The sequence below is a fragment of the Neodiprion pinetum genome, chromosome 1, assembly GCF_021155775.2.
Source record: "Neodiprion pinetum isolate iyNeoPine1 chromosome 1, iyNeoPine1.2, whole genome shotgun sequence".
Lineage (NCBI taxonomy): Eukaryota > Metazoa > Arthropoda > Insecta > Hymenoptera > Diprionidae > Neodiprion > Neodiprion pinetum.
Genome location: NC_060232.1, coordinates 30,508,880 through 30,534,008, shown reverse-complemented (window position 1 = coordinate 30,534,008; position 25,129 = coordinate 30,508,880). Strand labels below are relative to the sequence as shown.

The following is a 25,129-nucleotide window of genomic DNA, read 5'->3' as shown; positions in this document are numbered from 1 at the left end:
GAATACTGCAGCCTCTATGAAACGAACGTGCGGGCAATAAAGCTCCTTCTACGACACATTACGCATCCATTTCTTCTGTCCCGAATTACAATGCTTCCATTACGGCGCTGGTTACGTACGTTCCAGAGTGCGAAAAACGGTAAACGTTTTTTAGCATAGCACTGCACGGCAGAGTTACACCGCGATTAAATTTTTTCCACCTTATACCTTTTACACCTACGTGTAGTAGTTTGGTTACTTTCGTGACATGCATGACGGAGAACGCGACTGCAATAACCGCGATCAATGCGATTTAGAAAAATCGCCAAGGGCTTTCAACTGTTTTCCAGTTTGAATAAAGACATTCAGATCCTCCATCTGTTGCAGGAAACATCAGTTTCATTCGGAGTTCACCCATGTTTCGATCAGTACTGACGTCTCGACATCACCGATGATCGTTACTCAACGACTTGGAAATACCGAGCATAACGCCAACAGTGTGAAATACGTCGCGAAAAATCGCGAATACAAACATCCGAAGCTTGACCGTTAGGCGAACACGTATTCTACCTGAAACAAGATAAAAAGAGCATAGATCTCTTTGAAAAAGAGAGGAAAAAAAAACACTCCAGCACATTTCTACATTCTGCTCAACTTTCCTAGGATCAACTTGAGCCCGGAGAGATTTGGTACGAATTGGGAGGTTCGTCTTACTTTCACCTGGGGCAGACAATGGAACGAACAATTCAATTACATCGCTTATACGTCACGTTTATATAAAACTCCAGTACAGAATCGGCTGCAAGGTCCGACCGAGTGGTTCAGAGTGAGAAAACTGTCCCCGACCTCGTCCAATTTCTCGAACACGAAAATTGATTCCCGAGACTACGCGCATGATCTCGAGACGTAGACGGCCGGTTCTTTCAGCCCGTAAAACCAAGGGGAAAAAACATCCAACAACGATCCCGAAGCGGTGTTATAGAAACGTCGCTGCATATCCTGGACGGCCGGAATCTGCCGAGTCACGAGCGCGTCCTAACTTCGTACCCGTACCTACCTGTAACAGCGGATATGTCGAATGCCCGAGCTCCGCAGGTTGGTGCAGGTAGTAGCCGAAGACCACAGTGAAGCCGATATGCTCTGCAGCGGGGATAAACGAATAGCGAAAGAATCGAAGAAGCGGTACGAACAATCCAAGCATCCCCCCCGCCACATCGCGCCATATCACGCATGGACGGTAGAACATGAGGTTCTTGATACGAAGGCACGAAGAAGGTATACGGACACCGAGGATCATATTGTACCTACACGTGGTCGAGGCTCCGAGATGACCCCCAACAACGTCGGCGAGACGCTGCATCGATGGGCAAAAGTTATTTTCCCCACATCCGTGGAGCTGAAGACACAGGCCGCGATATGCGCCGATCCCGTTGTTCTCTCGTTGCAGTGTCGCCTGCACCCGGCAAACCGATGTAAGGTGCATGTGCAGAGTTTGTCACACGTGAGAGAGCACGATGTGCGATCGCGGATAGACGGAAGGATCCGCCTGCGGCGATTTGGATTGCGCGTTAAGGTTGCTTCCCTTACCGGGAACCCGTTTAGTTTTTTTTTTTTTTCCTTTTCTTTTTCTTTGCAAATCACCTGGCACATATATACCTAGTGTAATAATTCGGTGAAATTGAACGATGTGTAACGCGGTATGCGCTATATAGGGCCTTTTATTTTCTTTCTGACCCTTTTTATCCTTGGAAATTCTCAAGTCACCTCTTACCAACTTTCTTGTCACCTTGTCGCGTAACATATTGAAATGAGGTTCCTTCTTACTCGGCTATCGTGAAGCACGTGTCCGATTAAAACAACCGTACGGTACGCGGAATTTTGGTCTTCATTTTACAGGCTATTATTTTATATTTATTTATTTGCTTACTTTTTTTTTTTTTTTTGGAGATAGAGAGAATTTTCGCAAACAGTTTTGATCACGGCCTCCGACTCATCGGTTGACGCTGACGAACGTGGAGAATCTTTGCTCGAACGTTATCGGTAAACTTTAAGGGTGTAATTTCTATAGTCAGGATGTTGAGACATTGCTTCATTCTCGGGATGGTCGTATTACGGTCTTCAAATACGGCAATAATAAGGCGATATTGACCGATTCCAGTCCCGAGACCCACAAGCCATTATTACCGCCCTTGGACTCGCAGGGAATTAGCCACTTATTCAGCGCGTGCTTATAGAGCAGTCCGAGATCTAGTTTTTCCACAACGCGGTTCTCCTGCAGGCGCTCAGAGACAGCGCCGGTACGCCGTCATTAGAGTCTCGTGGGAGTTCTCTGCAACCTGACGAATCGCGATAGACTGACCGGATATAAAGACCAAGCCGCGATTAAAAGTCATAAAAGGTGTAGGGACGTACACCCTTAAGATTGACGGGAACGATCCGTTGGACAAAGCATTTTTCTTGCGGTAAATAATCAAGAGCAATTTCGGTATTTGACGAGTCGCCGAATATTATATGACAGCACTCGCAAATGTAACTTTAACTTTAATAACGTTTTTATACTGATGAACACAATTCTGTGCCGTAATACCTGTAATTTTCGGTAAAAAAAAGTGCGCTTACAAATGCAACGGAAAATTTATTCCCCGTGTTGAAAGAAAAGCGTAAATTCAGGCGGTACCGAAAGACGAAGCAAAGGACGTCGAATTCAGCGTGTATTCCGCCTGGACGAGACGCGATACTGCAGCCGCAGGAAGAGGGAATGAAGAATCGTGTGTACGTGTGGATAAATATTGGATCCTTGCACCGCGTTTCTGCGAGGAACTTCGTTCTCGGTGCGTAAAGGCCGAGGGGCCCCCATTACGGAGCCATAAAACCAGCGGGCTGTGCCCCGCGCGGTGTGTTCTCTTGCGTTTGTCCGTTTCTTCGTTGCAGAAATTGAGTAAAAAGAATAGTAGAAGAGTAAAGGGAACGCGGAGATGTATAGGAAAAAAGGAGGAGGGTTCTCAAAAATGGACAAATCGCACAGGGAAATACGAGTTCGAAACGCATTTCGCTGAGCACGACACTTACCAACCCTCTCTGTTCGAGTTCTGCAGCTATTTATCTACCTGGTATAATAACAGTAAAAAGTGATTCTTAACTAACCAGACCGCAGTTGCGACAGCCGTTCTCCACAGCCGAGATGCTCTCTGGTACTACCATTCCCAGAAAAACCCCCGCTTCTTCGATAATCAACGAATAACCTCTTTGCCACACGCAACATTAATCATGCTCACGGTATGCTACGCGAGAGGCAAGTGGAAAAGCATGCGGACCTGAAACTGTTATACATATCTAATTCTTAAAGTCGAACTGTCGCAATGTCAGAAATTGCACCACTCTGCCACAATCGGCAGTCGATTTAACCACCGCGTGCACGGTAATTAAAAACGCTCAACGATCGGGTATCGCTTGACTTTCAACCGCGGTGAAAAACGCTTGTGCGTACTTCGGATAACGGAATGTACGAAACGTTTTTTCCTAGACTCGAGCCCTTATCGTGTTCAGATCTTAATTCGCGCTACGTTCCGGACGGAACGCGAACGAAATGAAAATCTAAGCCGTGAATATCGAGGATCCCGCAAATAGAGACATTCGTGCAGTATAACGAGCAGACGGCACAGAAACTCAAGAACTGTGAACGGCTGAATGGTTTAATTGCGGTAACGCGAACAATTCGAACGGACGATTGAGAATTAATAGCCCGAATTTGAAAGCAGATAATCGGCGTAAGCCGTGACCCCGAAGTGATTCCCATGGGTAAAATAATATAATTTCTGCATAACGGTGCTTTTCGCAAGTGAATTATATCACGCGTGAGGCATCCAGCGATCCCGAGAGTTTTCAACGGAAACTAACCACCGGACCTGTGTACCCCCGATGCACGGGCCTCGAATCCTGTATAAATTTCAAGAGCTAGGATGCGAGCGACGGATTTCCGCACGAATAAGAGTATAGAACGCGGCACGTCAAGCAGGCGTCAGAATCGGGAAGGAAGTGGCTTCGCCGTGGGTTGAACTCCATACGTGCGCAAATTAATAGGTAAAGGCGAGCAAGAGGCCGAGAAGAGGCAAAAAGTACCCAACTCAATAGATAATAGCGGTTTCAGGACAGATTAACGGCAAGAGATCGTAAAACCACTAGGCGTGTCGCTTTGTGCTCGCGTTTGTACCCTGGGTGGTGGGAAGTAACGTGCATACGGTGCGACTCGACTCCTCTACTCTACTCACCTCTCCTCTCCTCTCCTCTCCGGGCGTCGTAGCTCTAGCTATCTGCTCCTTTTCTAGGTGCAATTCAGAGCGCAGGTAAATGCCCCATACACGTGCACGCACCTCTCCAGGCGAGTAGGAACTCGGGTATTGTCAGCGTCCGCTAAGGACGGAAATGAGCTGCCAGGCATCGAGCGGCATCCATGACTACTTACACATCGGCGGTTTGTAGTTTTCACGATAGTTATAGAAACGTTACGTACGGTACGAGGCCTGCAATATGCGCTTACCGGGTGTTTTGCTCGCTCTGTCTGATGCGCTTCAGTCATTTTAACGTTAAAGATCGTAATTAAGTAATTCGCACGGACGAACGGTCAGAGCTAACTGTCTTTGTGAAATTATTTAGAACCTTTCGACTCAAACTTCCGGGTTTTCTTTCTTTCTTTTCATTTATCTATTTTCTCATTTATTTATTTATTTATTTTTCTTCACTTTTTTACACCACGATGCCTAGGCTTCGCTCCGGTAAACTTTTATCGAATCCTCCGTTCTTCGTAAGTTTGAAGACTCGCCACACACCCGGCGGGGATCCATGAGCTTCGTTAGTTTCCGCGAGGTGTAGGCGTTAAATCGCGGGCGAAAATCAGTTGAGTAATCGGAGACAAAATGTGGAGAGAGATAGAAACGAAGAAGGGAAAAACGCCCGCTGTCACGATTCCGCGTCCGCCGCCCCTAAGACTCTCAATTATCTCCAGGTGTTACACTATATAAACTCGCCGTTCAGGCTGCACGAGCTCGCGCATCCTCTCTCTCTCTCTCTCTCTCTCTCTCTCTCTCTATCCCTCCCTCTCTTCCTCTCCCCCTCTCTCCGTATCGCATTTTGCCGCGGTACACACCCATTATACACACCACGCAGTGACGACGGCTTCGTTAGAAGGTAATCAAAGCGTTACATCTCTCTGGCTGGTAAGACTCGCTGCCAAGATTCATCGATAGGCCCGGCTGTTAATTAGAAACGCGAGTGTATGTTGCCTCCTCGCCCATTTTCGAAGCCGATCGGTCGCGGGGCCGCGTGTTCGATTCGATTGATTCAAAAATCCACCTTAGGCGCACCTGTTGATTCGGAGCACCGAGGCGATAGTAATATTTCCCTCCGAAAATTCGTTCGCTTACTTTGCTAGGCACATTTCACCGTCCGCCTACACACATCTCGGCACCGTTGTGATCTTTTCGTTCATGGACGACTCTTTGCCTGCGACTTCCCACCATGCGGATCCCTCCGATTCCCCCAGCGCAGACGAGGAGCGTCGAGCAATGATTAGCTACTCTGCAGGTACGCTACTTTACGACGCAGCCACGTTATAAGGAACTTTTGTCCCGAACCAAGGCGGCGAAGAAGCTAGTCAACTATATTCTCAATCACTGCGAGTGCGACGGAGATGACGACCGGAAGTGGAGTCAATGACTCCGATCTTCTTGGACTAATTCGTCCGAGGTGACAGAACGATCGTTGCATCGGATCTCCGCAGCTCATCGTTTGCACCGCAATTACGAGCACCGCGGGAATGCGAATGCTACGGCAAACCGTTGATGGATCAAGGAGTGACGTTGGCTCTGCGAATCTCTGAAAACTGCGGAGAGTGAACCGTGATTACATGGAATATCAACACATCGAGAACCCGGTACGCGCTACGACCGCAAACTCCGACAATGCCACACCGACGCCGGTCGCCGCTATTGTTCTCTCATTGGGATAAGGATTTGATTGAATCGTCGAACGGATCCTCCTACATCCAGACGTTTCCGAGTGGGTATACAAACGTCCACCAGAAACTTACTCTCCTCGTTCCTGGTTAGCGCAATAAGAAGCGCGGGCGTCCAAGTGCGGAGTTACGGGTATTGGAGAGTTATCGGTCAGTTTTTTAGGGTTTTAGTCAGGCCCTCTCGGCGGACCCCTACGACGGAGCTTCCCACACTCGGCGCGCACGACCCCACATTAACTCGATTCGCGCGGTCTGTCCCATTCCGTTCGAGACGAGATGCGGGAGTGATCCGTGTCCGAGGAGGCAGCCATGCCGGAGAGTGTATCACGAGAATCGGGAATCGGTATCGGATCATTCACGCCGCGTCCAGATCCGGAGACGTTACATCACAAGCATGGAGGAAAAACGGCAAATCGCGTTAATTGAGGAAGAATAAGGCCGCCGTAGTTTCTGGCCTTAAATTAGATTCACATACCCTCCAAGGATTTCTCCGCTTCTCATGGATGCTGCGGTGTTTGATGCGCAACGGCGATCAATTAAACCGCGATGTCGCATAATTCACACGAAACTAGGTGGGTGTTGTACAAGTACGACAACCCGTGCAAGAAAAAGTCGGTGAAACAAAAAGTAGTCTCGCTCGGTCCTGCCGCGAGGACCTGGGACTCGAATGTTACAAGGTGTACGGCTTGAGGATTATTGCGCCTGCGTGTAGCGGCAACGGTAATTGTTTTAATGTACCGTGGAGAGTGTGGGCCGTTTCTGGCCGCGTCCGTGTACGTAGGTAATCCTCGTGACGATGAGATCGAGAAGACGACTGATCGTAAGGTGGATCGAGCGGGGCCCGAATTGGCGGGGGTCCGTCAGGCCCGTTAATGGGAATTGAACGATGAATCGCCGGGCCACACACGCGTGCATCAGCCCGTTTTTTGCACTCGACGTCCGACGACGTTCACACTCTTCCACGTTCCGAATCGGCGTGAATTCGTGCCTGTTTGCGTTTGTGTGGATGCAGGCGGGCCGGGGAATTGTAGCAAATACATCCTGTGTTGGTACCCCACGTGACCCCGCGGCACGGCGAGGCTGCGGCATTCCTTCTTACTCGTAGTCGGTGAGAACATTCGGTAAAAACTTCCCCGTCGAATCCATGAATGAGGCAGAGCCGGGTTCTTGCTCGGACTTATCAAAGCCGTGCCCACGTTTTGACAGATACAGCTATATATCGCGGTGTGATTACTTTTTGGGATATAGAACGTTCCCGGAACGTCTACGATCTTCTTTTCCTCTTATTTGTTTATCGTTTCTTTTCTTTTCTTTCCTCTTTTCGTTCTGTACACACACGAACGCACACATATATGGGCTATTCCGCGTCAACCGGATCAGTCATCTCTCAGATATTTTTTTAATTTGGCATGTGGATTGTGTGGGACGAGTTAGATTTTTGTGCCAAAGCGCGAATCTCATAATGCAAAATTCGATTTTTTATTAACAATAACAAATTAGACTCCCATTTTTTTCAAAAATTCATAACTTCGGCAAAAAATTAGATACAATATATTTTTTTTTTTCAAATTACGCGGAAAGCTCCATAGAATTTAAAAAAAAATACGAAATGGTAAAAACAAGTTGTTATCAATTGTTTATTTAACAATTAATTTTTCAAAGATTTTCAAAACAGTGACTGACACGATCAAAAAATTTTTTTAAAATTCTGACATGTTCCTTGAACTGTACTACAACCTGTGAATTAATTCCAGAGGGGTGTTTTTCTTCGTTTTCGAGTGAAAAATCATTAAAGGTGTCGATGCGCATGAAATTGCGGCCCGCCGAGTCTCTACGTAATGGCGGGCGGCCGGTTGCCGTCCACCGCTACACCGCGGTGGCGTCGCAGCGTTATTTTAGAGTCATTTTCACGATGTAGGACATGATTGAAGAATCTGAAAAAAATACTGTACCTTCACAAGGCCTGCTCAAAGCGATAAGTGAAGTTTCAAGAATGTGTTTTTATTTTAAAATAAGTAGCAAGTTATGTAATTATTATCATTTATGTGCACTCTCATGGTGTGTAACCGTTATTTTGAATCTCTGTAATAAAAAAACGGTGAAAAACACATTCCTGAAACTTCACTTATCGCTTTGAGCAGGCCTTGTGAAGGTACAGTATTTTTTTCAGATTCTTCAATCATGTCCTACATCGTGAAAATGACTCTAAAATAACGCTGCGACGCCACCGCGGTGTAGCGGTGGACGGCAACCGGCCGCCCGCCATTACGTAGAGACTCGGCGGGCCGCAATTTCATGCGCATCGACACCTTTAATGATTTTTCACTCGAAAACGAAGAAAAACACCCCTCTGGAATTAATTCACAGGTTGTAGTACAGTTCAAGGAACATGTCAGAATTTTAAAAAAATTTTTTGATCGTGTCAGTCACTGTTTTGAAAATCTTTGAAAAATTAATTGTTAAATAAACAATTGATAACAACTTTTTTTCACCATTTCGTATTTTTTTTTAAATTCTATGGAGCTTTCCGCGTAATTTGAAAAAAAAAAATATATTGTATCTAATTTTTTGCCGAAGTTATGAATTTTTGAAAAAAATGGGAGTCTAATTTGTTATTGTTAATAAAAAATCGAATTTTGCATTATGAGATTCGCGCTTTGGCACAAAAATCTAACTCGTCCCACACAATCCACATGCCAAATTAAAAAAATATCTGAGAGATGACTGATCCGGTTGACGCGGAATAGCCCATATACATATTTTCTTTTTCTTTCCTCCGTCTCTTCAACCTCAATGCTACAGCGGAAGTGTAAGCGTTTCGACCGAACTGCGTATTAGTTATACCATAAAAAAAAAGAAGACCCACTCATTCCCGAGCTCATTTCACACACTATATAAATATCACGCTGTATTAGACGAGACGTTCTATTTTTATACGGAATGAAATCGATGAAATGAGAGTGACTATCAGCTATTGTTGTTATATTGTTATATATAATATATACACTGGACTGAGAATCAAAAGGACATAAACTACTGTTTCTCACATGTGCCGGATAAATCCGCTTTTCTTCGTTTCATAAAATTATCGATCGCTTGTAAAACCATGTGTGTATGCCCTTTCGGTTCTCAGTTATCAATATTTACTCCGCAATCTACGCGATGCACGGTAAACTGCACCTTCTTTCGGTTTTTCAACTATTCACAGCTGTACACGTGTATCTTCGTTACGATAAAAATCAATTACTAATTGACCGTTTAACGATAAGCTAGACTGTAGCTTGAACTGATAGAGAGTTGGTGGTGATCTTCATTTTCGCGAAGAAAACATGAGCTATTCCTCATACGATACGCATATCTATATCTGATCGTGATTGTCATTCGATGTAAGCTCGCGTAACGATGACGATTTCTTGCCAATGTCAAGCCATCGGCGCAAATTAGACAACGTACAAGTTTTTACCTACTTACACTTTTTCCACCCGCTCGGTTCGATGACGAGAATCTTTACCGTGTAAAATAATAAAAATATTAATTGATGATTTAACGCGTAAGGCTCGTTCTCCGCATCCTGCAAGACGGTTTTATACACGTCGTGGTTTTACGAGTACTACACGTAAAGGTCTGCAAGACACAAGAAGGGTACAGGAAAACTTGACCATTGTGAGAAAAGGAGAGTAAAAAAAATGGGAAGGCAAGGCAAGGCAAGGCAAGGCAAGGCGAAGAACGTGCAGGGAGGAGCTGGATCACGAGGAGAGGTATCGGTGCGCAAAACAGCTCAGTTACAAGATTTAAGTGTGAAACGTGTTGCGCGGCGGAGTATAAGCGATACACCCATACAGCCGCGTGCCTACGCGGGTGAAGTATACACGTTCTCCAAACAAAGATGATTCCGCGTCTCTCTGGTTCGAGGAACAATGGGAGGCTGTGGTCCGCGAGCAGAACGCCAGGAACCTTGGGCAAACGCAGGCCAGGGTGGGGATCCAAGGGGCTGAGGTGTTCTAGTCATGGTTTCTGCGGAGGAGGCATGCGGCCGCTTCCGCTAGAGCTAATCCAGAGCTCACGACCGACTCGCTGCCGGGATCCCGAGCAACTCCGGACGTTCAGCGATGATCATTGATCGTCCGAAGGATCGTGGTTCCGATCTCCGCTCGTTATTTTCGAGCGCTGCACATCCATGGCTCTATAATCGTTCGCCGCGCGGAGGGCAAAAACCGAGGCGAAGCTCGCGGGAAGAAAACGCCGCCTGCGAGAAGTTGAATTGTTATGACATAATTAGGGCCGAAACGCCCAGGGACGTTCATTCATTCTTAATTCCCCTCTGCCAACACCGACGCCTAGGCCGCTCCGCTTAAAGGCCGCCGCGTTCATTCACTCGTTTCACATTTTCTGGGAAGAGACGGACCAGATTCGCGCCGATCTCTCTGGTTATCATCCCGCGCCTGACCGTCGGCCAGGCGTCGAAGCGAAATTACCGGAAACGCGCGTACGCGGCTTAGTTTCGAAGAAACTTTACGCCCTTTAAACGAGTTCACCGTGCCCTCGCGAAAAGGGAAAAGGAAGTTTCTAATCCCGTGCACCAAGTTTTCCCGCGCCTCTGAATTTCACTCTCCTCATTCCAAATTGCTCGACGAATATCGGGGCGAAGATACGGAAGGTGCGGATGTTTGTCGTACGGTCGACTACGAGACATGGAAGAATGGCCGAAATCTTCGCATTTGCATCATGCCGAATGACTGCGTGAGAAATAAATTGCTTTGACGATGTATCGTGCAAGTGTGTGACAAACTCGAAGCAATATGGCGGGTTTTCAAAAGGCTTGAGGAGCTTATTTAGATACGTAAACTTTGCACACACCGAACTCTCTTAATGAGCCGACTTCTGCGGGCCGTTGCCTGTGCAAGTAAATGGAAACAATAGGCATTAATCCTCACCATTCAACCTGGCAAAATACAACTTTTGCATTGTAAAAAATACGAGTGAGTATAACTTTGTCTCTTCTATAGAGACGAACGTTCATTCCATATACCAAAGAGATATCCTTCCTCAAAAGCGGTATTTCTAGGTAATCAAACACCCTTTTTGTTCGTGAGGATCAGTGTTGTAGGACTTGGACCCAGCGTCCAATTAATTCTCAACGCATCCTTCTTGTCGCAATCCCCGTCCGTATAACCTTCCATCGACAAGCTCAACAGTAAGGAATAAAAAGAAAAAGAAAAAGAAGAAGAAACGAATCGCCGAACTTGCACTTGACAATTGGCGAGTGAGTATCCGGGCACTCCTCCGTGATGCACTTGTGTAGCGACCTTTATACCGCTCTAATCGGTCAGCCGGGTGTGTCCGATGGCTGTTCGCGTCAGTGACCGCGACGTCGGAAGATAAACGGACGGATGAGCGAGCCGAAGGAGGCCGGTGGTCTCGGTGGTGACGATGCCGGGTTGCGGAAGGCGTGGGGAAGGGAGGGGGGGGGGGGGGGGAGAGGAGGGAGGCAGAGAGACATTTTGAAAGAGATCGAACCCATAAGCGGACAATCATTGTTAGCGGGTTTTTCGCTGGTCATCGCTCGCGCGGTTCCTGTGTTCTCCCTCGTCCGATCGAGTATCATCATCCGATGCACGCACACGCGCGCACACGCGAGTCTCGGTCCCCGAAGCGACACGTCTACAGGTGGGCCCCGCGCTGCAAGCACGTGAGGCCCATGCATGCGCCGCGGAACCGGGCGCTGCCTCGCTCCGGTGGGTTGCTTGGAAGGGGCGGGGGGGCGAAGAGAGGGGCAACAGGGGGCCTTGTGCAGCCGTGTAGAGCGCCGTGTAGCCGAACACGATTGTACACGACAAATCGAATCGGGTCCAGCCCCGCCCGCGGAGAGAAGAACTCGCAGCGAGGAGATCGAACGAGCCTGCAACACATGCCGATGGGGCCCCGATGAGTCCCCTACCCCGCGCCTACTTATTAGCCAGATATAAATATAGACCGCTTTGTTACCGTCTTTATCGCTATAATTCGTTTAATACGAACTACAAATGATGACCGGGCCCTTCCTGCGCCCTGAGTCATGCTTCATAGGTGCCCGATCCACCCCGGTCCCCCCGTCCCCCCCCCCCGCGCGCGCACGCTTTCGTTACGAGTCGGTGCCCCCCCTCGGATATATATCGTGTATACCTGCATACCTGTACGCACGCATACGCATTGTATGCACGTAAGAAATATTACGAGAACGGGATAGAATTCATCTCCCGTGGAGTTTACGCCGCCGTTGCTCTTACTACCTATTTTGCTAATTGTTTGCCTCTCGATAATGGACCGACGTGTGCACCGCAACTTGTAAACTCCGTCTGTACTACAACGCTACCTACTTTCAGTCGCGCGATTTCCACTAAGAAAAATTGCAAAAAATTCAGTCGCAACGCGTCGTGCACTCCGCGCAAGGACAGTTTTCTTTTTATTTTAGTGTATTAGGTATATATGTATATATTGTATGTATATGGTGTATAGGTATAGCGCCGCTGAGGTTTCTATGCCGGTTAAATTGTGCCCTCGTGATATTATACATTGAAAAAGAGAAATCCACCCGAATTTTCCACTTCAATAGAGATATTTTCCGACGTAATTGTACAATAAATTGCATACTTGACGGTATTCATTTTCAACCCGTTGGTCCGCTATATATTTCTACGATACTCGATATATTTTTCATGTTGCTATTATTGTTTAATAACATCATTTTTTCTCTTAGCTTAAACATGATTACACTTGAAGGAGAGAAAAAAAACCAATACGCAACAATGAAACGGAACCTGTGAACGGGACGCCAGCTGTACACAAACGTCACGCATCCTTTCGTTGAGAAAGAAAAAGAAATATGAATTAACTCGATAAGGTGTAACTGCACGGTGATCAGAGAAAAACGGGGATAACGTAGCGAGGCGACGAGTGGATTTAAAAAGAGCAAGCAATAAAAAAATAAAGATGTAATATATTCCGTTAATAAGGGTCGCCCGAGCTGCCGGAGACGCTCCGCGCTAACGATTTCACGCCGATCGAGAATCTCTTCTGGCAGGTGTTTCCACCCGTTGGCCGGCGGTTGGTCGAAGATGCCACCAGCGGCCTTCGGTCAAGTCAGGTGCACCGCGAGATCGGCAGATGATCGGCAACCGATCGGTTCGGGGTTGTCTGCGATCACGGGGGGTAATCTCCGATGCGTTAAATTAAGATTCGAGCTGCAGGCCCAGCTGACTCGGGCAATTCTCTTCGGAGCTGACAATGAGACGCGGACCGAGAAGACGGACGCGGCGAGATCGCTTCGAGAGTTTTGGTTTTGGCCGATGAATTTTTACCGCTCGTCCACGCCGCGGTTTCGTTGTAGACTACGTAGAATTTTTATACCGATTATCGGACTGCATCGAGCGTGCGTGAGAGAAGTGTGAAAAACGGCAAGTCCGCGATTGCATCGAGAGTTGCGAATCATCGCGATCGACGACTTCTGTCCACCGTGCGAATCAGAGTGTAAAGTTACACTTCGAAGACGCGGTCATCGCTTCGCCGATCATGTGGTCAATCGATTCGCTCGATTTTAGATTGCTAAAAATTCGTCAAGTATATCCATCCGCTCACCGTTTACGTAGTTTGTAATGTTGCCTATGATGACATGATTTTTTTTTTTTTTCTCATCTATCATGAATGCGATTTTTCGTAACAAAATCGTGTTCCGTAATCCGTAATCCGTAATCGTGCAGCGTAATTGCAGATTGTATCGAACCAGCGGCATGAGTTCAAAGTTTTTTGTAATTTTTTTTTTTTTACTCTCCCTCTTCAGAGTTGCCGACGTAAACAACTTCGAACACTCGACATCTCGTGGTTTTTTATCCCTATTCGAAGATATGTATAAACAATCCGCAAAACAAAAGTAAGTAAGTCGGATTTCAAACAGGTTAGAACCAGCTTTCAGAAGCTTATAAAATTCAATAAAATTTCCCCTGTTTTCGTAGGAAGTATTTCAGGAAAGAGATTTCGATGTGCAGCGAATGAATTGAGTTATGTGGACTGTTGAATAAATATAAAAAAAATTCTATATCCACTTATCTGGTGCGAATTTTCATGTAGGGTGAAAATAAGGTGAAATCGGATGATCAAATTACTGTAATATTGCCGAAAGAGAAGAACGCCGAGATGTGTCCAACGGATAGCTGATCCCAGATTCCCTCTTATTTCCATCCCAGTGCACAGCCGGACGAATAGTGAACGGAGGTTATTTTTCACCCGATCGCGAAACGCACACCCCCTTGAGATTAGTAACTTCCCGATGGCGTATACCCATCGTTAGAATAGAATTAACTTAATTCCAGAGAGTAATAGGGTCAAATGTTACCCAGTTAACGAATCGAAGTTTCTCCCGCGAAGTAAAACTTTCGAACAACCCTACAGTTTGAATCCAGCTGCTTGATTCGGAATGAGAATACGAAGACAGTGAGTGAGTCACGTTTCAATAGGTGAAAATACATCGACCGTTGTCGTGGTTTTAGTCGGCTGGTGGGAAAAAGAATTTTACCTATCGCGACGTGTCCGAGCTGTGGTGAAGAATTGCGGTCGGAAATAATTATCGTGTACCGAGTGTAAAGGCCAGAGTAAAAATACGTATCCAAAATTGTTGCAAAGCCAAAGAAGAAGAAGAAGAAGAAGAAGAAGAGTTTCTCGTCTCCGGCAACCCTTTCCTTACTTAAATCGAAATAAGGGTTGAGATTCTTGAGTCCCCAGTGGCGGCATTTCAACCCCTGGAGCCGAGCTCCCACCTCTCTCCGCGTATCTCTCCCGCACTTTATCTCTCTTTCTCCTTCTCTTTCTCTTTCTCTTTCTCTTTCTCTTTCTCTCCTTCTCCCTCTCCCTCTCGTCGCCTCTCCGTACCCCTTGCCGCAGCATCTCGCTTGCTCCGGTAACGAGAGGAGAAACACCCTCGCTACTTTTAATCGACCCGCGCTTTCTTCTGCTCATACATACCTAGCCTGCGCCCCTACCCCACCTCCCCCTCTTTCCTGCCGCCCCCGCCCCCGCCCACGCCCCTCATCAGCCTCTCCCCGTTACCCCCCTTCGCACCCCGAGGACTTGACTCGACGTATATAAGTAAGGGCGTTGTCTTCGGTTCGCGAGCTTTCGTTACATTAAATTTAAAATAGGCAGTCGAATGGAAGGCGGCTGTGACTGCGATGCCGAGGGCAGAGCAGAGCTGAAAGAGAGTGAGAGGAAAAAATTGGAGGGAGAAGATAGCCGAGAAAGGGAACCTCGGCTGTTGTACTCGGAAGGGAAATGGCCCTGCGCTGCATAAGTGATGAAGAAAACAAGAAACGAAATCAAGTTGGAGTATATAGAGTTTTATCACCGGGTCAATGGCTCGTGAGTCCGAAATCGGTGAACGGGTAATAACTACCTCGGTATATCACTCATTGTCAGATCAGACGGTCAAAAGTTGTAATTACTCGGAGTAATAATTATATTATTCGAGTTGAGATACAGGGACTGAACGAACCAACGGCGAAACAATACCCGCGTGCATGTATAAGTTCTATGATCCGCTGCTCTGCACCAGACGAGGACAATCGATCCATTTATACATACTTCGAGTTACTCCCCCGCTATATAGTCAATTTGCATTCCATTTCAAGTTTTATTTGAAAATAAATAACTCCTTGACATTCCCAATTTCTCTACGAAGGTTTTTAGCCGACCCTTTCCGGAGCTAAAGATATCTTCCTTTTTATCAATAATTTCTGTGTTAATGGGAACGAGATAATAAGGACTCTGTACCTTCTCCGACATATTTTCGGGTATACTTCAAGAAGCTATAATTTCGTCTCAGGAGTCGCTGCTAATTATATAGTTGCAGTTTCGGTTTTTTTTAAAATAATAATTTGGATAATTACTTTCATCGATTGTCATTTTAAACCAATGCTAGAATCTCGAATCCTTAATCCAAAGTTATCGCTCTGAGTTTCGATCAATTTCCTGGGCAGTGGTCAAAAAGTATAATGCCTTCACTCTATACAAGGGTCAAAATGTATGATATTCGAAAGCTAAGAATCTGTTACACAAAATTCTCAAGTATAGAAAATTAAAACGTATAAATGTCAAAGCATACGGAAGATCAAAACATAGATTGTTCACAATAAATAAGAATATGTAGCAAGCCAAGGCCACATATAGAAATAAGAATCGTCAGTAGCCGTATCTAGGTTAAAAATTACATCACATCGATTTTCAAAATTCAAGCATTGACCCTCCAGGCGCAAAACATCCGTGAAGGACATCTTCCAACTCTTTCGCGCGTGGTCAGAATTGCGAGTGAAAGAACCGCGTTTTAGGGCCGTCAAAGAGGCTTACGCATCCTTATAAGTCGTTAATTACCAGTTCAGAGGCACCGGAGGATCGCCTTCCCATTTCCTTGCCCATGATTACTACGAACGGAGCTGATGACCGCCGCGCCATGCGCCGGGGCATGCAGGGGCTGCAGGTACGAGCGATTGCCGCGAATAGACAAAAAGATTCAATAGGTACTTCGGCCGCGGTCTCGAGTTCCGCAGGTTTGGACGTAAACGGCGCTCCGCGGAGCCGGGATCGTGAGCGCCACGGGGCGGAGGGCATCAGGCCCCGGAGAACGCGTGTGCGGTTTATGGCCGATTACCGCGGCGCGGGGCCCGCTGCCCGCAATCCCCCGAACCCTGCATGAACACACACGTGATTGCCTACGCACTCTCGGGCTGCAGGGAGGCGATCCGTGCCTTCGCTCTTCGCCGTGCTCCAAATACGCGCGCTGGGTCCGAGAAGACCTTTCACTTCTTCCTCGGTATACGGAAAGAACCGCCGGTTCCCACAACCGGAACATCAAAGTTTGCTGGCCCGACTTTTCCACACAGATCTATTTTTTCGCAACTACTTTACGCGCGCATCGCTTTCAAATTCAGTCAGAGTAACTCGATCGAGCTTGGTTTTCATTATCTCCACTTGATAATTTTTGCAGCTGTCGGTTCGTGCGTCACATCCTCGAAAAATATCAACTTACATTTGCCTTGGAATTTTATTTGCATTCCGTTGCCCTTAGGAAATTAAAGGTACTCTCAACGCTGTGTACAAACCACATATATCAATGTGAGATTTGAGTAATCGTTAGAACATTCGAAATGGAAACTTCCTAAAAAATTTCCCATATTGTATATCACTTGCTGAACAATTATCGCGTTTCTTCCTATCCGTGAATAATGCTGAACCGAAATCTTACGAACAAAAGTAAGAGACGACCGAGCTGAAAAAGACTGGACTGATTAGCGCCGAGTTCGATATTCGATAAAGCTTCCAGAGTCTATAAATCTCCGATACATCGTACAGGTTTCTCTCACGGTCCTGTGACCCCCGAGTTTAAGATGCTAACGGGCGATCATGCATATATGCCTACGGTACATATAGGAAAGATATAAAAATCAGTATACATACATATATACAGGATCGTGTTCGACTTTCGGTTTTTCGAAAGTTCGAATAGAGATGCCGCGGACCAATGCGATGAATATACACAACCGTTTCTTTCCGAGCACCGCCCTGCAAGATTAATCAAACTCGACGCGGGGGGAATAACTCCTGCCTACCTGCAGGAGGAGGAAGAACAAGAAGAAGAAGAAGAACAACAACAACACCAACAACAACAACAGCAGCAGCGAGCTGCGAGCTATCGCGGGGCCAGATGGAGAATATAAAAATTGCAATTGGCCCAACCGAGAATCCGAGCCGAGTGATTACACCTCGAGGATGCGGCTCGCATCGGGAGAAGAAGCGGATCGCGTGGCGGCTCGGCGTCGAGAATCAGCGGGGATACAGATTGCTCCAGATTGCCCCACGTGTCCACGGGCAGAACTCGCATGACGCGTCTGACTGACCTTTGGCACCGGTTCCCGAGCTCCGCGAGCTCGGCTCGGTATTTTCCCCCCCTCCCCGCCAACGCGGAGTCCTCTATTTCACACGCTTGACGATTCCCGAGTGATCGGAGGTATCGAAGCGCCGACACATCCGGCCCGAGGAGCGCGAGGTATTACAGACCACTTCCGGTGACGCATGGCTGTATAGCCTTTGGCGATAGCCGAGGTACGAGAGCTGTTTTCTTCGCGCTGAGTTTGACGAGCGCATCGCTTACATGCACACTGGCTAAACGGCCGATGCAACTACCGATGAAAAACGTTGCAAGAAAAAACGTCGAAAATTTCTTCTTACATCCGATCGGACGTGTGCCGGTGTGGGAACCGCCGGACGTGTGGGAACCGGAGAAGAAGTTATACACGTCCGATGATCCGCGGCGCCCCAGGTGGGCTCACGCGTTCCAGTCCCGCTCGAAGATCGGAGAAAAAATCTTAGGAAGAGAAGCCTGCCGCGTGTACACGCTGCGGGAACAATGCCGAGGTGCTGCTGCTGGCTCACTCTCGATATGTCGTTCGGTCCGTGCCGTCGTGGAAGAGGCAGGATGCCCCGTGATCCGAGGGATCATCCGCGGGTGAGCATGCACCGCGGGTAGGCGGGTCGAAAAAAGAAACTGCAGCGCGAGTATTCAGCATCGACAATTGCGATGGCTCTCCGGGCTGCGCGCAATTTTCCACCCGCAGCAAAAAGATTTCCTGTTTCATTCCACGTAGAGCGAGAAAAGCGCGAGCGCGGTGTATGGAAAGGATTCGTATCTTTGCGGCCGTCGGCGTTATTCGTATCGTCGGCGTACGCGTACGAGAGTGAGCGTTGTCAAAAGAGGGGTGGAATACAGCGTTCGTTGTTAAAAATTATTGTGAATTTATCACACGTTTATTGTACGAAAGAGTTGTCAATTTATGAAATCAGGCTGCAAATCTACAAATCAGCTTCGGCAGCGTAAATTCCTGTGTATTTGTCTTAAATTTGCAATGAAAATTTTTTATTGAACTATTTGTAGGACAAACACAAAATCGTGATTGGAATTTTCTAAATTGTGTGGTAAATTTATTGTGTTTGTAAATTGCATAAACAGTAAATGTATGGTAAATTCCCCGTTACGTATCCGAATAAAACTTCCAATTGCAGTGTAGAAAGTTCCATGCAGAAATTCTTAACAGTGTTGTTATATGCCCGATTCATCGCAGCACTACCCTTATAATTTCAAAGACCCTACATTGAATGTATATTCAAATTCATTTCTGCAGCTTTTCAGACTTGTACTTTGAAAATATACTTTATTCAGCTTTTCCCCGTAAAATACTGTTACTTTGACTCAGGGTCGTTTAAATTACGATGGCAGAGCATGCGTCGGAATTGAGAAACGCCAACCGCTGACGGCGCGGCGTTAAATACGCGTTATGACAGCGGCTTGTCAAGTTGTCAACGCTAATTGCGTGTCGCTACAACTTCATTTGCCAGTTTCGTTTGTTCGACCGCGCGTGTGTATCGAGTGAGAGGGCCTCACCTGGACCCAAAGCCCGAGGGGCCCGAACTATTTCGCGTCCTCGTTCGGGCGAGGACTTTGCGCAGTTAGGATGACAGTTTCGAGAAAAAATAGCCCCCAGTTCGCTCTTGATTGTAATGACGATGAGAGCCGGATAGGTGACGACGTTATGATTGCGGTGAAAAGTTTTCGAGACGTGTAGGTAGAATATAATATGTACGAGGTGTAAACACGACGTTGTGCGCTGCGGTTATGCCAAACGACAACATTATTAGTATTAAATCCGAGAAGCAATCTGTCTTTCACGTTTCACGGCGTGATATTAATCTTTACTTAATTTTAAATCCTATTCGTATACCCGCAGGCCATGCCGCCGGCAATTACAAAACTTCGCATTACATCAATCCATTTCGTAAAAGTGTATCCCCGACCCGCCCACTGCAATACCCAACATCCCTTCCGGAATCTGCAGGGAACCGCTAGAAACGGTGGAAAGAAAAAATTCGGATGACGTACTTGTACCTATTTTTCTTCTCCCGAGTTTTCAAAATTCTGTAATACGTAAACTTTTCGTAGTCATGCGTGAAACAATTTCCACACCGCGTGTAGGCGCGTTAAAATGCGAATCGCAAATTATTTTGCAATTCGATAATAATGTATAACAATACTTACGGCTCGTCGCGTCGTCAGCTCTGCTCTGCTCCGTCAAACTCATTGTACAAATCGCATGGTCCGTTTTGGATCCAGAAGTTCTGTTTATCCACCACCACGAGTTTCCGGTTTTTTGTGATCCTGAAATCATATTTTCACGGCCATTATCAACCTCGTTATAATTTTTGACATTCCACCTCTGAAATTTTTATAAATCGCATAAGCCTTTTGATTTCAGCTGACGGTCAGCTGACATCCACCCCGCCCTGTTGGTTCCGCGGAGCTGAACTCTCCGGCGCCAATTCAACCGGAAACACTGGTCGGTAGGTGAGAGATTCGATCGTGTGACCGAAGGAGTGAATTGAGACTTATCGAAATTTGCAAAAACATGCTGCACGGTTATTTCGAGCAAAGTACGAAAAAAAGTTACAGAGAAAACTCATAACCAGTCGACCGATTACTGTACACAACCCGTCCATCAATTAGTAGGCAAAATAAGGCAACTTGCTGCATCCTTCCACTGTGCTTGTTTAAATACTCATTTTGAGGCAATCAGAGCGTGCAACAATGTGCCGATAGTTCTAACTTCACCGGTAAACTTTGTTCTCGCTCCAGCGTTTACACTGCGAGAATAAACGATTTATTTACACTTAATGAAATCAAGTAGGTAGGTACGTGATTATCAATTTGTTTCAGACCGACAAACTTTTATTTGTTACAGGTAAAACGTATGTCGCGTGGAAACATATGCGTGAGAACGGATAACTCGACTAGAGCCAAAACTTACCATAACGCGAGTATAAGTTTTTCCAGCAAATCGGAATTTTTCCATTATCTATAGCCTGCGCACTTTTTGAACAGCTTCGACATCTTCGTTGATCATACGGTTGCGAAATATCATCCTATACCAAATATCAAGCCCAAGCTTGTGAGATTTGATTCTTTTCAAATCATCAAAGGTAAAATCTGACGTTTACACAATTCGCGGCCAAGATTAAACATCGATGCGTAACGACTATAACTCTCGCATTTCCTACCCACCAACAAAAATTGCTTAAAAAAAAAAATTGTGGATCAACCCAATCGAACGTTTCGACTTTTCTCAGAGGACGAAGGAAGAAGGTCGCGCAGAGACTCGACCAATGGTCACGTGACGATGCCGGACGGGGGTGTTGCGAAAAAAGCAAAGGGATCCCCGGCGACGGCGCGCGTCGCGCGTTGAAGTCTCCGTCGCGACGTCGGCTCCGGGTTGCTCTGGAAGTGTGCAGTGAGGCAGCGAAGGAAGTAAGTAAGGAACGGTCGTCGGTCGGACAGACGGCCCCCCGAGAGAGCCGTTGACCCCCGTCGCACAAGGCAGGCACCGCGTACGATATACACAAGCATGGCATCCACGTACCATACCTGTTACAGAACAGATAGATCGGGAGCGATTAAGAAATCCGTGACGGCCATTGTGTTTGCCCGGACCTCGGTGCTCCGGCCGACGGAGGCAGAGGCGAAGAGGCCTGACGGTGTGGGAGAGCGTCGCTGGGCCTCACCTTCATCCTCCGTACGCGTACCTTGTACCTACGTACCTACGTACCTACGTACGTATTAACGCCGGAGGAGGAGGAGGAGGCAAGGAAGGCAGCAGCATCAGAGGCGAGGGGCCTTGCGCCCGAGGTCGTGCCCTGCCCTCCTCGCCCTCGACGATAATCGCCTCTCCTCGACTCTCGGCCTCTCCTTTCTCTCTCTCACTCTTTCTCTCTTTTCATCTCCCTCGTGTGTGCTCTACAGCGTTGCTCTGGTATCTCGAGCGAGGCCCGCCTCCGCCTCCTCTTAAATTAAACTCTCGTGAACTACAATCATCACAATCATCTTCGCGGAATTCTATCCCACATAATACATCCGACCCACGTTCTCTGCGCTAGGTGGGGGACAGCCTGAATCTCTATTTGCGGTCGAAAGTAGGATGAATTGATTTCCACACGATCAATGTGACCCCGGGTTCGACCCTCGAACCAGCTACGTCGCTACAATTTTCGACGAGAGAAATTCATCGGGCGTAATTCTTACCTACTTTGGGATAATTTTAGAATCCGCTCCCCCATTCCTCCCTTGACCTCCCTCCCTCCCTCCACCACGTCATGCCATACTCTCCCCGCCACTGCGATGCACTCGCGTGCCAGGAATATTCGTCTTTTTGGTGGATGAAATATTTTATACCTTTTGTATCGTATACCTTTATATACGTTACGCTGCAAGAGTATTCAAATCGGACCATGGATAAGACGGTTTTTTATCCGAATCGAAATGAAACCCTTGTCGTGATTTTTACTCCTTGTTATACCTATTATATATCCGCTGTGATTGCAAAATGTATACAAACGAAACCATTCTAAGCACCGTTTTACATCTGTGCTCACAAAATGATAATTGGGTGCGTTACACCTTTACATATACACATGCATGCAGAGATAAAAATTTAGTAGATGTTGAAATCCGACGCTTAACCCACAATTTAGACAAACGTATTCTTACGTAGGTTCTCTGTGAATATGTTCATGCTACACACACCCTGGTATTAAGAGTTCAATTTCCATAAGAGGTAAAGAAATTATGTCGAAGAGTAGGTATAATTAGGCAATTTCAGAATCCACTTTGTTTTCTCGAGTAACAAAGTCTCATATTGGTTTGCGAAATAAAATATTTTATTCTTAGACCTCGTAATATGTATCTTCAATTGCTCCAATTAGAGAACACACATACAACTTCTTACGTGGATGGGAAAGTTTACCGACCGTGAGCGGTGTCAGTGAAGGTTTACTGGGCATTCGGAAAGTCTCCGTAACTCCTTTTTGGTTATCGTAAATTCAAGGTTTTGTTGTGAAAATTTTTCAATTTTCATCGGACAATTCGTTTTTACGATTTTCCTCCGTTTGCCGAACAATGAAATATTTCTATTTCGAACAATTAAACATGTTGAAAATAGCTAATACGCCACAGGTTACGATCAATTTGCGATTCAGGGACGATGCCAAGTCGCGTGACTGAAAAATTGCAGTAGAACTCTACTCGATTCTGGTTGACCAAACAAACTGAAATTTTGAATGACCTTTATCCGAGAAATATTCCCGTGCAGATTGTGTGACAGGGGATTGCAAGATTTAAACAATTTCAACCGATTTCAGGCAATTCCAATTTCGAAGGTTTTCAGTGATTTTAAACAACTTTCACCGTGATTTAAAACGATTTTAAGCACTTTCGGACGATCTCCGGTCGACAATTAAGATATTTGTGCTAAAGCTTCGAACGATTTGAAGCAATTTTTAGGTCGATTTCTTGGGAATCGTTTCACACAAAGTGATTTACATTATCAAGAACCGAAAAGCCCCTCGTTTCTACATGTCACACCGATTCGTTTGGCTGGTCAACGGAAGGTCGATGTCTCATCGATAAGAGAAAAGTAAAGGCTAATCGCACGGTTTCCGACCATCGACTCCGGCGTGTCTGTAACGGCGTAATTCCGTCAGATCGTCGGCAAGAAACTTGAGGTTACATCGGCTAGTGGGCGACGTCGCATCGGGTACCCGGAGCGAGTGAAGCGAAGGGCGCCGAGGGTAACCAAGGTCGGTCGAAGGGTGGCCGAAGGACGGCGCAGGAGCCGCGGAGACACAGGACCGAGTGCCGGCGAGGGGTGGGCGTGGCGCATCTATGCGGCGCGGTTGTGCCACTCTCTCGAGCTACGAGCTACGAAATTATATACGAGAGAGAGAGGCCGGATTCTTCTTTCGCTGAGGACGAGCGTACGGTTGTATTCCGGTGGCGGCGGCGAGCACGACGAAATAAGAAGGGTTTCCCGCATCTCCGCTCTCCGTTCTTCGTCACGAGCTGCGGTCGACGGACGGTCGCCGCCGTCTCATCTCGCGCGCGGCCAATCAGTCGCCGTAATCACCGGAGCGCTCCTCCGAAGCCGCCGCTTTCGCGTCCCTGTCCTTTTACGCTTTGACTTAGGGTTAGCGCGCGCCTCGATCTCCGCCTAGCTCTTCTTCTCGTACAGGTGCGCCGCCGCCAGGCCGGCTCTCCCTAAGCGGCGCGACGCCTCTTCCTCTTCCTTCGTTTCTTCAATTATTCACCTATTCCACGGCTACCGTAATGCCAATCGTTAACCCTGTCGCTGCACCCGGAACGACGATGCTCGCGCGGTCTTAACGCCTTTCCGATCCGCGGTTCTTCCTATTTCGTTAAGTATTCAGGGCTCGTACGCTTTTTGAAATCTGATGTTCCCTGAATTTTTCACGTCTTTTAGACTGAAAATAGGATTTTTTCAATAACCTTTCAAAAAATTTCCTTCGATATTAATATCTGGTAACTATCGTACTGTCTGATTATCAATTTACTAACAATGGACGGCGATATTCCACAAGACAAAAACGATAGAAGGTTTGGTATCAAGAAATACAAATAGAATGTACGAAGCCGTGCGACAAAACGACATTTCAAGTGCAATTTTTTATGTTCTTAAAGATCGATGGTACTTTGTACAACAAGAATGAGTTTATTTTTTTGGCAGACTAAAAATTCTAGTCTTGTTTTCAAAATTCCCTGACTTTCCCTGGCTGAACCCTGTTTTTTTTTTTTTGATTTTTTGCTTTTGGTGAGGGTAAAGACGCGGAAAGATGAGAGAATAGATGAAACGCGATGTCTAATTTTCAAATCAAAAAGAGTCGAAGGATAGTGTCTGTGGAATAGGTAGGAATATTCAGAGAGTCAAAATCTGATCTTCACTTTCTACACTTTTAAATTCTATAAAATAGATTTTCTCCATTTTTGACAATTCGATATTGTGACTCTTTCAGTTTCTGATCTTGCTACATTTTTTCCAACCCCCCCGATTCTTACAACTGTTGTTTACACCAAATACTTCGTACCTCGTTTGTCAACGTTAAAGTGCGCGTCGTCTACAAGGGTTGCTTACATTTTGCACTTCGGTTACAGCGACTGAACTTTACCGACTGGGTGATTTCGTCAATTCATAAATCCTCTAGCTCCTTCGTTTCTACGATTAACAA

At 46.6% G+C, this 25,129-nt stretch overlaps 1 protein-coding gene across 2 annotated transcripts in view; it reads right to left on the bottom strand.

The window, feature by feature from the left end:
• Positions 1 to 25,129, bottom strand: part of lov (jim lovell) — a 124,924-nt gene that overhangs the window by 63,709 nt on the left and 36,086 nt on the right. For both annotated transcript variants that reach the window (XM_046622434.2, XM_046622426.2), the window contains exon 2: positions 20,100 to 20,219. In XM_046622434.2, the coding sequence (XP_046478390.1) occupies positions 20,100 to 20,142 (43 nt within the window). In that variant the 5' untranslated portion in view covers positions 20,143 to 20,219. The remainder of the gene's footprint in view (positions 1 to 20,099; positions 20,220 to 25,129) is intronic.